This window comes from Arvicola amphibius, chromosome 8 (assembly GCF_903992535.2).
Source record: "Arvicola amphibius chromosome 8, mArvAmp1.2, whole genome shotgun sequence".
Lineage (NCBI taxonomy): Eukaryota > Metazoa > Chordata > Mammalia > Rodentia > Cricetidae > Arvicola > Arvicola amphibius.
This window is the reverse complement of record NC_052054.1, coordinates 35,900,512-35,917,403: the sequence shown is the minus strand read 5'-3', so window position 1 is coordinate 35,917,403 and position 16,892 is coordinate 35,900,512. Positions and strand designations below refer to the sequence as shown.

The 16,892-nt window shown below is 40.2% G+C and overlaps 1 protein-coding gene across 2 annotated transcripts in view; it reads right to left on the bottom strand.

The window, feature by feature from the left end:
* Ptprk (protein tyrosine phosphatase receptor type K) overlaps positions 1-16,892 on the bottom strand; it is a 523,134-nt gene that overhangs the window by 322,009 nt on the left and 184,233 nt on the right. For both annotated transcript variants that reach the window (XM_038340426.2, XM_038340427.2), the window contains exon 3: positions 5,410-5,681. In XM_038340426.2, coding sequence (XP_038196354.1) covers positions 5,410-5,681 — 272 coding nt within the window. The remainder of the gene's footprint in view (positions 1-5,409; positions 5,682-16,892) is intronic.

The window sequence follows — 16,892 nt, the reverse complement described above, 5'->3', positions numbered from 1 at the left end:
TGCTGTATGCATACAATTATCTCGTGGTTAAATGCGGAGCTCCTGTTCATTTGTCTGCGTTTGTTTACATGAGCACACATTCATCAGCGAATCAATACAGCGTCTCACATCAAAGAAGAGGAGACATTCTGTAATAAAAGCAAATTGCCTGGGGAAGCAGGGAGAAGTCACACTCTGAAGTTTTGGAAAAACAATGACTATAATAACATGGGAGCCTTTCCAACCCCATTTGGACTACTTCACATGCAACAAAGGGAACTATGGATGTGAAAAGACACCGGGCAAGCATCTACTTTGATAATAATCTAGCATACCGATAAGAAAACGGTTGTCCGTATAAAAATGAGACACAGTGACCATGTTGAGCCATTACAGTTGCCATTACTAAGAGAGAGAAGCCTATGTAAGTGGTTAAATTCAGTAGTTTCCTAGGAGGGGTAAAGTCCCAACTTTTAGCAGCCACACTAAATAGCTAACGAGGACATAGTGCAATAATTCTGACCGTCAGAAACCTGGTCCGCCTAGGACGGTAAGATACATTTACTTTGCATTTTTGTAATGGTAAAATAACCATGGTGTGTGCACATGAGCAGGTCCAGGACAGCACTCTACACATGGGACATGTCATCCCCTCCCCTTCTTTTCCTTCCGCCTGCTTAATGAGTCGGTATATTGTCAGGCAGCCGATTGACTTTGCTAAGCGTTGTATGTTAATCTTCGCCAAATGAGGACACTGGGAGAATGACTTGCTCCAATCGTAGGTATACAAGCATACCATCAGTTCTGATATGCCTTCCTGTGCTAGCCATAAACCATAAATATGAACAACCGGAGAAAAATGACATGGTACATTAGGAAGCAGAATATTCAGCTACATGCAGTTAAACAATAGTTATTGCTATTATAGTACATCGTTATTATTACTTTGCCTGGGAATAGGACCGAGGGCCCTTGCATACTTTCTGCTGCCTTGTTATGTTAGTCTATCATTTTTTCCTCGGACAAAGACACCAGTAATAACCTTCCTCCCCCCACCCCCTCCCACACTAGGAAATTGCCTGATACAGCCTAATAACTTCTTCTAACTCACTGCCCAGAGCATTACCATAACCTACCCTTACCTACAAAATGAATGAGGAATGCAAATAAAATGAGAATAATGAGAAGCTATTATGGAATGAGCTGATAATGACTAACAAATAGACGAAGACAGTATCTAAATACATCTCAGTATTCACAATAATGAGAATAATGAGGCAGAGTCACAATGTTTGGAAACACACACACACACACACACACACACAGAGAGAGAGAGAGAGAGAGAGAGAGAGAGAGAGAGAGAGAGAGAGAGAGAGAGAGAGAGAGAGAGAGAGAGAGATCTAAGGTGGGACCTTCGTGGACAGATGAGGAAATTGGGAGTTCTGAGAGGGACTGCAGAGGTTTTACACCCCTGAACCTCTGAAGGGCAGTGTTACAGGTTTGTCTTACACAGGCCACCCTGTCTCCAGAACCGTCCTTTAAAGACCATTTCCTCAGGTACACTCTCACTTGACTTAAGTCACAGTCCTTTTAGATCCCAAACCAGCTGGATCTCCGGTATTTGGAGTGGAGCAGTCTCTCCATTGCCAAAATATCGGCACAGCACATGTGAACACAACTCTAAAAGTCAGGCAAAGCCAGAACCTCATACATGTGTTCTTACATTCTTTCCGAACAAACAGAAAGACAAGGTGAAGGAACGCATTGCGCAGGGTCTCTGTTTCTCCTGGAATGAGGGGGAAAGCGCCTGCTAGGTTGGTGCATTTCAATTCCCGTCCAGAGCCCTGTAGTGAACATCTCGCATCATTTTGGAGATTAATGATGTGCACCCAGTTAATGGAAAGCAACAGATTAGGTCTCCGCTAACAGTTTTGCAAGTTATGTACATCATCTGTCTGCCTCATTTAGTAACAATCTCACTGGTCAATAGGAAAATAATGGGCTTAATACCAAAGCGGAACTCCATTCATGTACAAAACAGGTCGGATTTCAGGAGTAAAGAATATTACTCTCTTAGAGATGTGCAGATCCTTATGTATAATGTAATGTAACCAGAGATTATATTTCCAAAGGACTTTATGTGAGGTTTATTTGTTTGTTATTTAGTTAGCAATGACCTTAAGAATCTGCAGCACTGCCTTAAAGCCTAGACTGTATCACAGCAACTTTCTACCATGACACATAAGACAAATCTCATGTGACCATTTCTACCTGTGTCCTAGGCTGAAGATAATTATTGTCCTGAAGACAGATGCATACCAGTTCCTCACACAGTACTATGCTACTGTGATGATTGCCAAAAATAAAATTTACACCTGCTTCTTCTTCTCAACAATGGGAAGTGTGTATTCATGGCATTCTTTTGCTTAACGTGGCTAGAAAGCAAACACAATCTGTCATGGCATTTGTAGCCAGTATTCATATCCATTCACAAGATGGACCAGCCATGGAGAGGAAGGAAGGGCAGAACAAACAGAGTTCTATATAAGCTCTGCTTAAGATAAGATTAAAGAATAAAATACCAAACAACGCAATCCAATGGGTCACTTCGATGATACAATTTGCCCACAACCTGAAGATAATTTTTCCCTGCAAGTCAAATTTCCTTTTAAAAACAATTGATGCATTTGGGCAGTCTCAGCTAAATAATCTGATGATTTAGGCAATTATATGTTATTAGTACTTTTCTCTAGAGAAAAGGTTTTCTTTTTTACGTTTTTCTAAAAATATTTTCATGTTTTTCAATAGGAAACAAGGTTCTGAAATCTTAAGTAATTGCTTGAAAAGACTTGGATATTTTCTATGGTTTCCTTTTTTCCTTCCTTCCTTCCTTCCTTCTTTTCTTTCTTCCTTCCTTTCTTTCTTCCTTCCTTCCTTCCTTCCTTTTCCTAAGATTCAAACTATAGCCCAGGCTGACCTTGAATTTAGAAGATAATCCTCAGAGACTAGGTTCCTGAATGCTAGAATAACCTGAAGGAGCTATGAAGCTCAACTTGAGTAGGCTTGGCCTGAGAGAATAACATGTTTAAGACAAGAGCTGGATACTAGCAAGTGCCTCCACATCACAATGAGGCTGTCTATTTCCTACAGAAGAACCAAATCTGTCATCCAAATTTCTCCGAGAGAAATCTCACAACTGGCCTCTTATAACCGGTACTTACAGCAAATGGTGTCTCCTGAAACAGAGACTATGAAGAGCTAAGTCACCTATCAAAATATTGCATGGGTACAACTAGTTATCTACATGACCAAAATGTTTAAAAGACCAATCAAATACTTTCTTGAGGATTGGGCACATAACTAAAAACTCCTGTTATTTTTCTCTTATTACTTGATTTTCAGAGGGTAAGGAAGAATGATGGAGGCAAAATAAGTCCTTAAAAAAATTACAATGAGACTTTGCCCATTCCTCTGCATATTTAGTTATTTTTTTTTCCTCTGGTGACATCTCTAAGAATATCTCACAGGCAGACTGAAACTCACACTCGGTACTTTTGTATAGCTGGTTTAAATCTACCACAGGGAACCAGGTGTGGCAGCACACACCTTCAATACAAGCACTTGGAAGGCAGAGGCAGGGGGATCTCTGTAAGTTTGAGGCCAGCCTGATCTACAGAGTGAATTCCAGGACAGCAGTGCTACACAGAAGGAAAAAAAAAAGGGGGGGGGGTAGTTCTATTACCATCCATGAGTCAAGTGTTTCTTTAAAAAAAAAAGAAAACAAAGCCTTTAATATCAATTCTTAGTAATAGGGAGAAACATTCCATTGATATGTTGTCAGTAGTGTTTATCCAAAGGAAGAAAAAATAGCACGCTTATCCCTTGAGGAACGACTTACATGGGTAAAAAAAAAAAAATAGCAAATAGCTACACAGCTTGACTCGGGAGCTCACATCTGTACACTTCTGTTAGATGTACTTCTTGTCTGGGGATTCAGTGTGGGCTATGATGGCTAGATCTGCTGGCATTTTCCTTTGACTGCATCAGACCTCGCCATCTTCCTAGTGCTACACTGAGCTCCGTGACGGATACCCATGAAATCGGTATACTATAGTACATAAGAAGAAGATATAGTGATGACAGTCACCAACGCACTCAAGTCACAGACAAGTCTACTGGCTCACCGACACTGCTCTAACAGTAGCTTGACACACATGCACATGCAAGCACACATATGTGCACACACATGTACACAACCCACCCACTTACATATGCAATCTGTAGGATGTTGTAGGTCCTTTAAAAATAAAACAAAACAAACAAACAACAAAAAATAACAAGTCTTTCCTATCATAGTAAAGAGGAACATTTTTCTGTTCAGGAATAATGGAAGCCCCTAGTGCCTAAGGAAATGCACTGAATTTTCCCCAGACACATAACCTGAAAATGAGAACCTTAATTTTTACCATACCCGGGCAGTGGTAAAACTCGAAAAATCAATACAAAAAATATGATGCACTATTTATTTTGGTTTTTTTTTTTGTTTTGTTAATGAGTAACAACCACAAACCATAAGTAAAGGATTCACTTTCGAAATATGTGAGTGAAATGTTGTTTGATATATTTGCTACTGGCAGTTATGGAAGATGCTCATGTAAAATGACCTTTCATTGGCTCTATGATAATCCAAAAAGAGGTGAGTCTTCTAAAAGGGTTAGACGTCAAGTCTAATACAAGCTCTGCATTCTTACAAAAGACCATGCATTTCTAGGCCCTAAGCCTTACAGCCTGTGTAACTCAAGGAGTCTTCAAGCTGGTACTCAAACTTCAATGTTAAACCATATAAACTCAGCCACAGAACCCTAAAGTGGGAATTGACAGCATTCACTGTATCTTTTCCTGATAATCAGAGAAGTATTCCAAGAAAAATCATCCAAAGATTTTTATTGACAGTCTGTCCTTCTTGTTTGCTTGTTTTAAATATTGCATTTGGTTAAGAAAAATAGTAAACCTGTTGCCAACTCAAGATAACACATTTTACACAATTCTATCTTCTGTTTATCTCCCACGTGTTATTTTCAAGAAATCAGGAAGCCAATCTAGTCAGAATATTACAGTCTAATGGAAAAACAAAAAACTATTGCTTCCTGCACAGAGACATAGAAATGTGTATCCGAATGAGAAGTAAGGTGCCCTTTGTCAAGCAGACAAGGAGTTATGGGCTGAACGGCTGCTTTTCTATGCGTTAAAATACTGTCTCTAGTTAGAAGGTTCTGTGCCAATGTATCCAAACTCCTCCTCAAGAATGAGAAGCTAGGAAACAAGGGGGAGGAGCCCTACTATTGCAGGACTGGTATTTATATCTGTATTTCCCATATACAGGGAGACCCGAAAGAAGAAAGCACACAGCAGAAAATCTCACAGGATTACCTGGTATTCATTGGGCCAAAAGGTGCTCACTGCCAGCTCAGCCCGAAGCCAGTCTCGACCAGTGAATCCAGTCACATTCCAAATTGGATTAGCAAGTGGTCCTTTATTCACCCGAACCAGGATGTTCAAAGTGCCAGGGTTCAACCCTTTTTGGCTGTATAACAGGTAACTGAAGTCAATGCAGTGAGTGTCATTCTCCTTCATGGTAGGCAGCTGAAGTCGGGCTTTTTCTCCAGGATCATGATTTGAGGAGTCCACAACCATATAGGAACCTGAAACAACATTACAAATAACAGTGCTAAGAAAATAGACAAGCCAAAAACTACCTTACAAAAAATAATAATATTGCGAGAACCCATTCCTTACTAACATTGCACAAACTGGACATACAAATTGATTCATCTCTACAACTTGGAATCAACCCTGTTTTGCAAATAAAAAACTAAGGGGTCGATAGTGACTGAAGGTCATATGGTAGACCAGGCAGAGCGTGACTCTAGTTCAAATCTCCCTCTTAAATTTCTGCCGTACTACCAAACTTCAAGCTGTTGAAAAACAAGCCAATTTTTTTGATCTAATATGCATGGAAAGTAATTTCTTCTTCTTCTTTCTCCCTCAACAAGAATATTAGTGGAGGGGAGTATAAACTACAGGAAGTGGATGAACTTTGCACTTCAAAGACCAATATTTTTGTTTATTCAAGTCATATGCCTTTTGCCAGTAACTAATACTGAGAACATCAAAACATAGAGTAAGAATACTCTGCCAAGTGAGTATGAGGGTTAATGATCAACTTTTACTTCTTTCTACACTTTTTTAAAAGTGCCTGCATATGTGTGTGTGTGTGTGTGTGTGTGTGTGTGTGTGTGTGTGTGTGTGTGTAGGCACATATGGCACTTGTATGCCAGGACACATGGCTGAAGTCAAAAAGCACTTGAGGGAGTCAATATTCCCCTTCCAATATACGGGACTGAGGAACCGAACTCAGGTTTCAAACCCACTGAGCCGTCTTGCCGACCCTATTGACCAACTTTTCTCAAGCTGATTCTAATATATAGTTGATGCAATGCAATATTATTCACTACACTGTCAGACCATTAAGACTACTGACCCCAGTTTACACTGAACACCGTGTTCTAAAGCTAAGTAAAAGCAAGCATGAAGTCACTTTGACTAAGTAACTAATCATTCATTTTGATCATGGCAATGCAAATGAGGCAGTCCTACCTTCAAAGCACTAACACTGACTTTTTGACACTTACAAAGGTCACACAGTCACTAATTACAACAGTTGGATGTTGACACTGAGCACCGAAATTAATGCAAGCAGCTATCCAAAAAGACACCCTGTGTTCTCATAAAAAGAAAAAATTTTAATAAATACATAAATCACAAAAATATGTAAAGATATCATTTTGTCACACTTAAAATTAGAATCAAAATTTACCATACATCAATTTCTCCCAGGATATAATTTTAACTGCAATATAGTAGGTGTCATGTTACAAAGCTGACTTTTACAAGGGTTCTTACACTACACATGGCTCTCTCTCCCAGAAATGGAGAATTAATCTTCTGTAGTCTCTTCTGACACTTAATAACTTGTACTAATGGCATTCTAAAAGCTCAATGACTACTGGTCTACCTATCTCAATTAATCTACAAACTGGAGTTCAAACCATTCCAGAAAATCACGCTTCAACTACACAAGAAATCCCATTTCCAATCTGGACAGTTCCCACTAGAGTGGACCTTTGTGATCCCAAGCTTTAATGACGATTTTACCTAACCCTTCAGTCCAATCCAGCAGAGAACACACATACTCTATTAATAGTAATTCCTGTTATGGTTTACTTGTGGTTCCCAGTCTTCGTCTTCTCTCATAAACTGGAATTATGTTTTAACTTGATTCTCACGGACAACACATTAATAAAATAAATCATCTGTGCATTTTGAGAAACCATTCACCAAAAATGGAAAAAAAGAAAAAAGAACATATCCTGGATCCTAACCTAATTTACAGAAAAGGAATGCTTTTATTCGTGATACATGGCTATTCTCACATACTTAACACCAATAACTAGTTCATCAAAATGTCTTTCGAAATTACCAATTTGCATCATGAGTACTTTCTGATCTTAACCATGACCAGACCTGAAATCCTACAACAGGTTTTCCAGCATTGTTGGCCTCTTTCTGTGACCTGCTTCTCCGCTGGTATTAACATTTTATAAGGAAATTATGCATTTATTTTTACAAATTTAGCTCCTGACTAGCAGTTTTAAAGTGTGCAGCTAAAAGACTTATTAAACTTCCTAATAGTAATTTTCTTTTATCATAAAATAAAGTTTGGAATAAAATATGCTTTGTGTCACATTTTAAATCTGCATTATATTTACCATTAAGGCCATTTAGCAATTTTCAGCCATTTGCATTTTAAGCTACAACCATTTTCTTATTAAAGAAATGGAATGAACAATTCTAGTCATCATTAGTCCTTACCAATCCGATCATTAAGGAGACGAAAGGCATGAAATAAAAGCGTGCCTTAACTATTTCAGCATTTTAGTACCACTCACCACAGGTTAAATAATAAAGAAATGTAGTGTTGATAACTCACTTCTATGGAATGATCGGGAAAAAAATAGTCTTATTTACACAGAACCCTGCCTGGCTCCCTGGTCTGAGGTCTGGGCATTCCTAATGCACTTACTGAGCAGTTCTGCAAAGGAAGAAGCAATAGGAACAACTGAAAGTCCTGTCTACCCACTTGATACAGTGGCAATTTAAAATACAGTTGGCTCCAGTGTAGCTATGTAGTGAGGAGAGCTGCGGGCTGCATCCCGCCACCCGGCTAGCTTTACCCAAAATAATTACAGAGAAACTGTATTCTTTTAAACACTGCCTGGCCCATTAGTTTCAGCCTCTTATTGGCTAGTTCTCACATCTTGACTAATCCATTTTTAATAATCTGTGTAGCACCACGAGGTGGTGGCTTACCAGGAAGACTCTTAACCTGCATCCATCTCGGAGAGGACAGCTATGGCATCTGCCTGAGGTGTCTGCCTGACTCTGCTTTCTTTCTCCCACAATTCTGTTCCGTCTACTCTGCCTACCTAATTTTCTGTCCTATTAAAGGGCCAAGGCAGTTTCTTTTTTTATTTTTTTTTTTGGGGGGGGGGTTCGAGACAGGGTTTCTCTGCAGCTTTAGAGCCTGTCCTGGAACTAGCTCTTGTAGACCAGGCTGGTCTCGAACTCACAGAGATCCGCCTGCCTCTGCCTCCCGAGTGCTGGGATTAAAGGTGTGCGCCACCACCGCCCGGCAGGCAGTTTCTTTATTAACCAATAAAAGTAACACATAGACAGATGACCCTCCTCCATCATAGCTATGGCTGGGACAGAGACCTCCACTTAAATAAGCTGAGTTCTTATCAGCTTCTAAAGATTATTTATACAATCTCTGAGAACAACTGGCCATCTATACATAAAGTTTGTAGATTTTACACATGCGCATAGCCCATTCTTGATGCTAAAAATCAAGGCTCGTTTAGTGTTATTCCGGTTCCCTCAGATTTCAAGTAAATGTTCAGTGGTGTTTGATAGAGGCTTAGCTATCTGAAGGTTTAGTGATGGCAAGTCACAAAGATGTGGTGTATTTCGTTAAAGGTAACTTCTTTGATGTGGGGTTAATATTCTCCATGGTCACTTCAGCAAAGGGTTCTCAAAGAATATGCTTAAATTTATGTGTTTGCACAATTTTTTAGTACAACTTTCTGGAGAACAATTTGCCAGTAAGAAACAAAAGCTTGAAAGAGACATAAGCACTTTGATGTGGCAATGCAAAATTGATAAATGTGCAATAGAAAATGTTGTGTGTGAATTAACAAAGACACAACTGAAAAGATAACTCATCTCATTATATTGGTTAAAATGGAGAAAACAAAAAGAATATAAATATTCAATAATATTATAACTAATAAAGATATGGATAATGAGTTTGATGAACAATGAAGTAGCCATTAAAATAACATCTAAACATTTCATGGTAGATATTCATATTATAGTAGGTGAAAATATGGAGGTTATAAAATATTACATCTTTCCATCAATGTGTTAAAATACCTATGAAAATCAACTAAAGAAAGATAAGATTTATTCTGGCTGACAGTTTCAAAGGTTTCATTCCATGGTCACTAGGTGTCAGAACCTATGGTCGGAGGCATACAGAAGAGCTATAGACAAGATACATGAACAAGATGACACTCTCAGCAAGCCCCTACTTCAAGCAGCGCTTACCTCCTAATAAGCTACTCAACAAGAATATCAGTGAGCCAATCTACTGAGTATGTCAAAGCTCTCATAATTCAAACACATACCCAGAACCTCACTCTTCAATAATACTGCAATGGGAACAAAGCTTTATAGCTTTGGTATCATTTTATACTGAAGCAATAGGAACACATTTATAGATATCTTCTTGCACATGCATTTAATTATACACATGAACATTGAGACTGGAAAAATAAAGGACTTAGAGACAAATGAGGAGTGCATTATCAGAAGGCAGAAACTGCCTTGACATTTTTGCTTCCGAACATGTTATGAATCTCTTAAAAGAATGCATAAATACCATTATCTGTAATTGAAGAATAATAAATATTTGATGCAAGGTATTGGCCTTTTAAAAAGTCATCATTGCCAAAGGGGAAAAAAAGTCTTTTATTCAAAAACACCATCATCTAATACACACATGCAAAGTGTCATAGACATATTATAGCAATAACCTTTTATCTTTAAGTTACACTCCTAGGGTTAACACTACTTTAGATTATCATATTGATAGGAAAGACACAAATCCCCTTGCACTTCTCAAAATTCCCCCGTGCATATATGCAACAGTATATAATTTTTAGACTTTGGCATGCTAACGTAGTATTTCACTAAGCTGGTTATTCAAAATCCTTAAGATGTCTTACAAATTAAGAGATAAACTTAGAAGCCATGGCTTTCCCTGCTCTTGATTCAAAATGCTTAGATCACTTTAACTCTTGCTCCCTTGACAAATCACGTTCCCAGATCTGACAGGCCTACCAAGATTTTCTTTTACACAAAACAATAGTTTCTTCCCCAGAACAGGTTCCTAGTTTCAATTTTTGATTCGGGTGCTTCATCATATGCTGTCTTTACCCCAATTTTAGATAAATGCTGCAGGGATTCTTTGTAAGGGCCATCCTCTTCAAGACAACGAATAACCCGAGAACCAGCAAGAACAGGAAGTACAGGTGCTTACTCCCATGCCTTATGAACTGAGTTCAATCTCAGAACACATATGGTGGGAAGAGAAGACTGGCTGCTTCAAGCTGTGCTACGATTGACATGTGTGAATTTGCATATGCACACCCGCACACATATGCACACTGCCACACAGATGTATTTCATGAGAGAAAAGAGAGTCGTGTTCTCTCACACGACTTATGTAGGCACTGATCCTAAGAGTGAAGCCTCATTGTGAATTTAACACAAAAGTAGAGAAACTTGAAGCAAGAGAAGGGAAGATTGTTTAAAAAAAAAAAAGATGTAAAGAGAAGCTTACAAAAACCTAGTGCCCCTGAAGACATCAGTGTGGAAGAGGAGGGTGAGGATGGGGTGGCTCTCTGACAGCTCTTCTTAAAGAAGGTTTGGCTGGCTGCTGGAGACATTTCTTGAACTGTTTAGGCTAGATTGGGGGCACAGCTGCCAGAAAAGCAAGGAACAGTCCTTGTGCAAGAGACTGTGAGATGCAGGGCCTACGAATTGTCACAGTGAAGTGGTCACCAGCCAGGAGGGACAACATAGGCAGTAACCAGGCCACAGTTTTGGCAGGAAGCTCGCCGAGTGACTGTATGACTTTTATTCACAACAGCTCTGCGGTATCCAAAAGAGAAAAAGAACCGAAGCCTTTTCAAGCAGGAAAGGGGGGTTTTCCTAACACCAGAAGACTTGTCGTGTCCTTTCCTGATGAAGGCACCGTGCTAACTATGAAACAGAGGTGTATCATAGGAGAAATATCAAAGCATGAATTTAGAATCCTGAAGCAATAAAATAACTAATGATAAGTACAAATCCAACAAATATGTGTATGTGTACATGCTACACATTTAAATGTTTTAAAGGAATATCTATGACTGATTATTTTGATGACTGATTGGTTGATGAGGTAGCCATGAGAGTCTGCCAACACATGCCCGAGACTGTAAAAACAACAAACCAAACCTGTAATTGGCATTGATTTAGGTAGTTTTGAGAAAGAATAATTTGATGGACTAGAAAAAGGATTGGAGGTGTGAACCTAAGAGTTTTGTTAGAGTCACCCTTAACATAGCTATCTAAAAAAGCCCTGCTTTATTTAGAATATTTTAGCTTCAGAATGCCTATACACTATAAATATACTGATGTCACCGGGCCAGCAAGATGGCTCATTGGGTAAAGGAGCTTACCACACAACTGACCTGGGTTCAATTCCCAGAATAATAAAGGTGGAAGGGGAAAATAAACTCAACCAGGTTTGTGTCTGGCCTGCACTCACACATCACACACACACAGACACACACACACACACACAATTTAATTAACCAATTACCAACATACAAACAGCACACCAAGTCTTAAGATCTGTCAACACTGGTCATACAGGAAATGAATACTGAAAACGGATGTGTTTGCCCTGCTTTGCTTTGATGATGCTGAAAGTTACACCCCTGCCCTTGGAATTAACAGGTAGGCACTCTTCTACTGAGTTAAGTCTTCAAACAAACCAACCAGTCAGAAAATAAATAAAATAGAACTTGTAAAATAATTACTAAATTGTTTAACAACCATACCCCACAGTTTTTACAAAAAGTAACCCTATCTTACTAAAGAGAACAGGCATTGTTTTTACTTTTTCCAAATGGTAAAGTTTAACGTAATAAAAGCCAGATCCTTATTTTTACATCTTCACTCAATATGCCTATATATATGAGAAAATGAGAGAAATGAAAAACGGATTAGTGATCCTGGAAAATTCATTTGATCTCATAAGTCTCCTGTAAGGGTCTGTGAGTCTTATAGAGGGATTCCTCAGCCATAGACACTGAACCAGTTTCTTTAAATACATGTACAGTTCTTTCTTCTTTCTGTGAGAACACCATTGTCGATATATTGAGTCTATACACATTCATTCAGTCAATGTGGTCCAGAAAAATAACTAAAAACTAGAACTTTCAACCAGAGAGGTGGATGTCTGGAGATTAAAAGTCAAACAAGCTAAGTGTTACTGTAGTTCTGTACTTGTATGAACAAAGGGTGTTTTAACTTCCTCCAGAGGGACAGAAAAGAGCAAAAGATGGATGGACAGACACACATGTACATCTACCTCTCTGATACTACATCTCTTTATACCCAATGAGAAAAGAAAGATTACTGAGAGTAGGTTCATGGGATTTTTTTCCTTAAAAGTTTAGACCAGACAAGCCAGAGTATAGCTCTTGTCTGATTTGGAATGTCTGTAATGTAGGTCAGTTGTGAGGTAAGCTCCTTTACCCACTGAGCCATCTTACCGGCAAGATTCCAACCAGTGTCTGTCTCGGCAACTCCATGGCTTCTCTCTGACCCTGCCCTTGACGCTCCAGCCCTCTTTCTCCCAGCATTCACTTTAGTTTTCCCCACCTACCTCTTTCTGCTCTGCTCTGCCATGAGACACTAATTTTCCACTTGCCCCTAATTTCATCATACACTTCACCAGCAATTCCTACGGCCTTCTTCAAGCTCATTCCTCAACCCTTCTGACTTCTCTGCACACTCACGACCTTCACCAGGCTCTGATCCTAAGGACAACAACCAACTAGAGTGGTATGATAATGGGCATCGTGTTTTCCCTGCTAGCAGCCCTACAATGTTTTTGACAGGTACACAGACTTTTTTTTATTTTTTCCAAACTTACAATTAACTTTTCCTTCTCCTCACATTACAGTAAGAATGAAATCCAACCTCTTTCATCGCTGGCTTTAACATGGCCCACACCTGTTCTCTCTAGCTCTTTGTTTCCCTTAACTTTAAAGGTCTCCGGACACAACGGGCTTACTTCTGGTCTGAAGAAAAACCCTAGCCTGGTACAGGCCTCACTCCTTCCAAGCTGGATTTTCTTGGGCTTAGAATTTAGTCTTTTGACTGGTTTGTTTCTTCATCACTAAGTTTTGGGTAAAATATCACCCATTAGATGCAGCCTTTCTAAGTCTGATGTGACACTAGTCCCTTCTAAGTGTCCTGCTAACATTCCGGGTTGGGTTAAATCCCTCACTTCCTGTGTCTCTTGCTGAACCTAACTGATTTGCTTAACTGATTGCAAAGCTCTAGGAAAGGTTGGGACAAAACAACAAACAAGGCCTAAACTTGATCAGAGTGGTTTCCCTTCTTAGGAGTCTATTTCCCATAGAACTTATCTGATACATGCTAAAACTCAAGACTGGACCTACAACTGTTCTATAATTTAATATCCCTACCATACCTTTTGAAAGAAAAGGAAAAAAAGAAAAATAAAGAAGAAAAAAACCAAGCACTTGGCCCCTTGACCATAAAATTTTCTTGCTCATCTGCATGGCATAGAAGACCAAAGTTCCATGATTACTGAAGTGGTTCTAGTCATAGGTCACGGGCTTACTAACTTAAGTGGGTAATCACATTCATTTTCCTCTCTTACAAGGACCTCAGTTTTCTGTCCTTTTTGCAATCCAGTCAGCTCTTCACCCTGTGCAAATAATTTAACCTTTCTCTGCCTTATTTCCCTTGTCTGGGAAGCGCCTCACCCTGAGGCTGGTAGGGGAACGGAGGATGCGGGTTCGTGCTAGTAAGCTGAGAGAGTAAGAATGTCCTCAAAAATGTTTGCTTTGCACATATTCATTCCCTTCTGTACCACACAGTATGAAGAATCAAACCAGAAATGTGTGAAAAGAGCATTTTCAAAGGTTAGAACTGAGATGATGTTAAACAGTGAACACTTGTAAACTTCAAGCCCCTGCCACTTACCACCGCCTTTCTCAGTCCTTCCCCTCACAGCCCTGTCCTCTAGTCCCCCCTGCCAACCCTCTCTCCCATCTCTTTCTGCTTTTCTTGGTCCTTCCCTCCACCATCCTGTCCTCTGATCCCAGCCTACTAGGGCTCCCTGACAGCTTTCTCCTCTGTACTGCTCCTTTTTCTTTCCATCTTTGCTCCCCTGAAATCTTGTATGAAATTAGGATACCCCCCACACCCTGTTCTTAGAAAAACACACACACACCAATGGTAAAGCTTTCACTGAAATTTAGAAAGGCCTGTTCTAAGATTTCTCCCGTCTCCACAACCCTGCCTCTCTCCGTTGGCCCTCCAACTGGCACAGCTTTCAACTGAGATGTTTGGAGAGGCCGCTGCTAACATGAAAAGCAACTTGAGAGGGAATAATTACAGTGCATTACCTAAAATGCAGGAGAGTCTTTGTGCCGCAGACAGCTCTGCAATCCCTGCTTGCCTTTTCACTGAAACCAGAATAGAAGGCCCAAGGGAGGGAGAGTCACGTATCTTGTGGTCTCTGGCAACTGACTCTCTAAAGATCATACTAGCAACTCCAATCTCAAACTGCGACACAGCTCATCACAGATCATAATGGAACTCCAGAGCTGAGGATCAGGAAATGAGAGCCTGCTGCTTCCCTACTTTCCATGGAGAAACGCTCTCTCTAAAGTCAACTAAGTAGACACTGTATGTCCAAAGGCATGACAACTCTATTCAATGTTCTAGAACACGAACTAGGCCTTGATTTGTAGTGAACACTAACAACCATTGTTGTCTACCCAGTTAATACTGTTGTAATGATGACAGCTGCTCCTGAGGACGCCAGCGCCGGGTAATGATCAATCAGAACAACTCAGATTAAACAGTTTGCTACCTGAGTTTCAGATTTAACGATAATGAGGTTACACAAGCCATGTCAACCAAGCAGACAAAGAAGTTTATTCCTTCTTAACAAAAGGAAGAAAAGTTGTTAATTATATTGGAACACAACACATAAAGAGGCAGAGAAGAACAACATTTGTTTCCAACACTGTCCTAACGGAAACAAATTCTTCTTTCTGAAGATGCTAAGAGTTCAAGTTCTGGGACTCAGGACCTAGCAGAGGACAGGAATGCAGATCTCCAGAGCCAGAGAAAAGTCAGGGGTGTCATGTCATCCCAACCTGGGGAAGCAGAGGTTGCAGATTCCTGGAGGAGAGTGAAGAGCTAGACTGGCCTGTCACATCAGAGGGCTCTGGGTTCAAAGGAGAGACCCTACCTCAGGGGATATGGTGAAGAGCAATGGAGGACAGTGTCTGATGTCACCTTCCTCTCTCCAAATACTTACAAAGGTAAACACATGCACCACACACATGCAAACACACATACCCAACCAAAATGCGGGGGGGGGGGGGGGCAGGGGGAATACAACAATAACTTAGGTTCTGACAGATCATACAACCAAATAAACAGGCCGGAAAGGGAATAAAAGGGCTGTATGATAGTGAAGATTAAAGAAATGGGAACATTAAACTGAAAGCTTTTTAACTTTTGTCTTTGCGAAGTTTGTCTAAACAAGATTGGGTTCTCTTGCTTTGGCCCACAGTCCCCTTCTAGAAGGCTAAAGGTAAAGAGAGAATAAAGGAGAGGAAATGAAAGGTTGAGTACAGAGAACTAAAAGGAATGCAAATTGGAGAAGATGGAGGAAAAGCATCCTTACATTCTAGCATGGGAGATCTTTGAAGACAAAGGGGGTAGCATCAGGCTGTGTTATCCTCTCTCCACAGGAGCTCCATGAGCCATGTGAACAGGGGGAAGAGAACTAAGGCTCCAAAAAACCCAAAAGCAAAAGGGACCAGTGTCATGACCTCAAATGCTAGCCCCCTGGATGAAGAGGCTTTGAGATTGATGTACATGTTTTCCCTGTAGGGAGAGCTAAGGAGATGGCCCAGTCAGTAGAGAAAGGGCTTACTTTGCAAGTATGAGGGCCTGACTTCAGATTCAGGGCACTCACAAAAAAGACAGGTATGGTCGTGCATCTCTCCAACCCTGGTGCTGTGAGTGAGGGGTAGGGGTGCATGCATATGTAGTCTTGAAGGCAAGCCAAATATGTGGGCTCCAGGTCCAGGGAGAGACCCTATCTCAATAAAATAGTGAACGAGGAAGACACCCAAAATTCACTTCTGGCCTCCACATCCATACACACACACACACACACACACACGGAGGGGCCTGAGATCCCACACAATCCTGTAAGTGTCAATTAACTCTAGGCAACACTAGTAGAATTAGTGGCTCCCACTGCCTCACAGAGGTGCCATAAGGAAGCCACCATTGTCTTCGGGGACAGGTGACACTGCTAGTGCTCTCAATCTATTACTTCATGAATATTAAAAGGAGGGGGAGGAGACCTCACTGAAGAAAACGTGCTCAATGGTGAA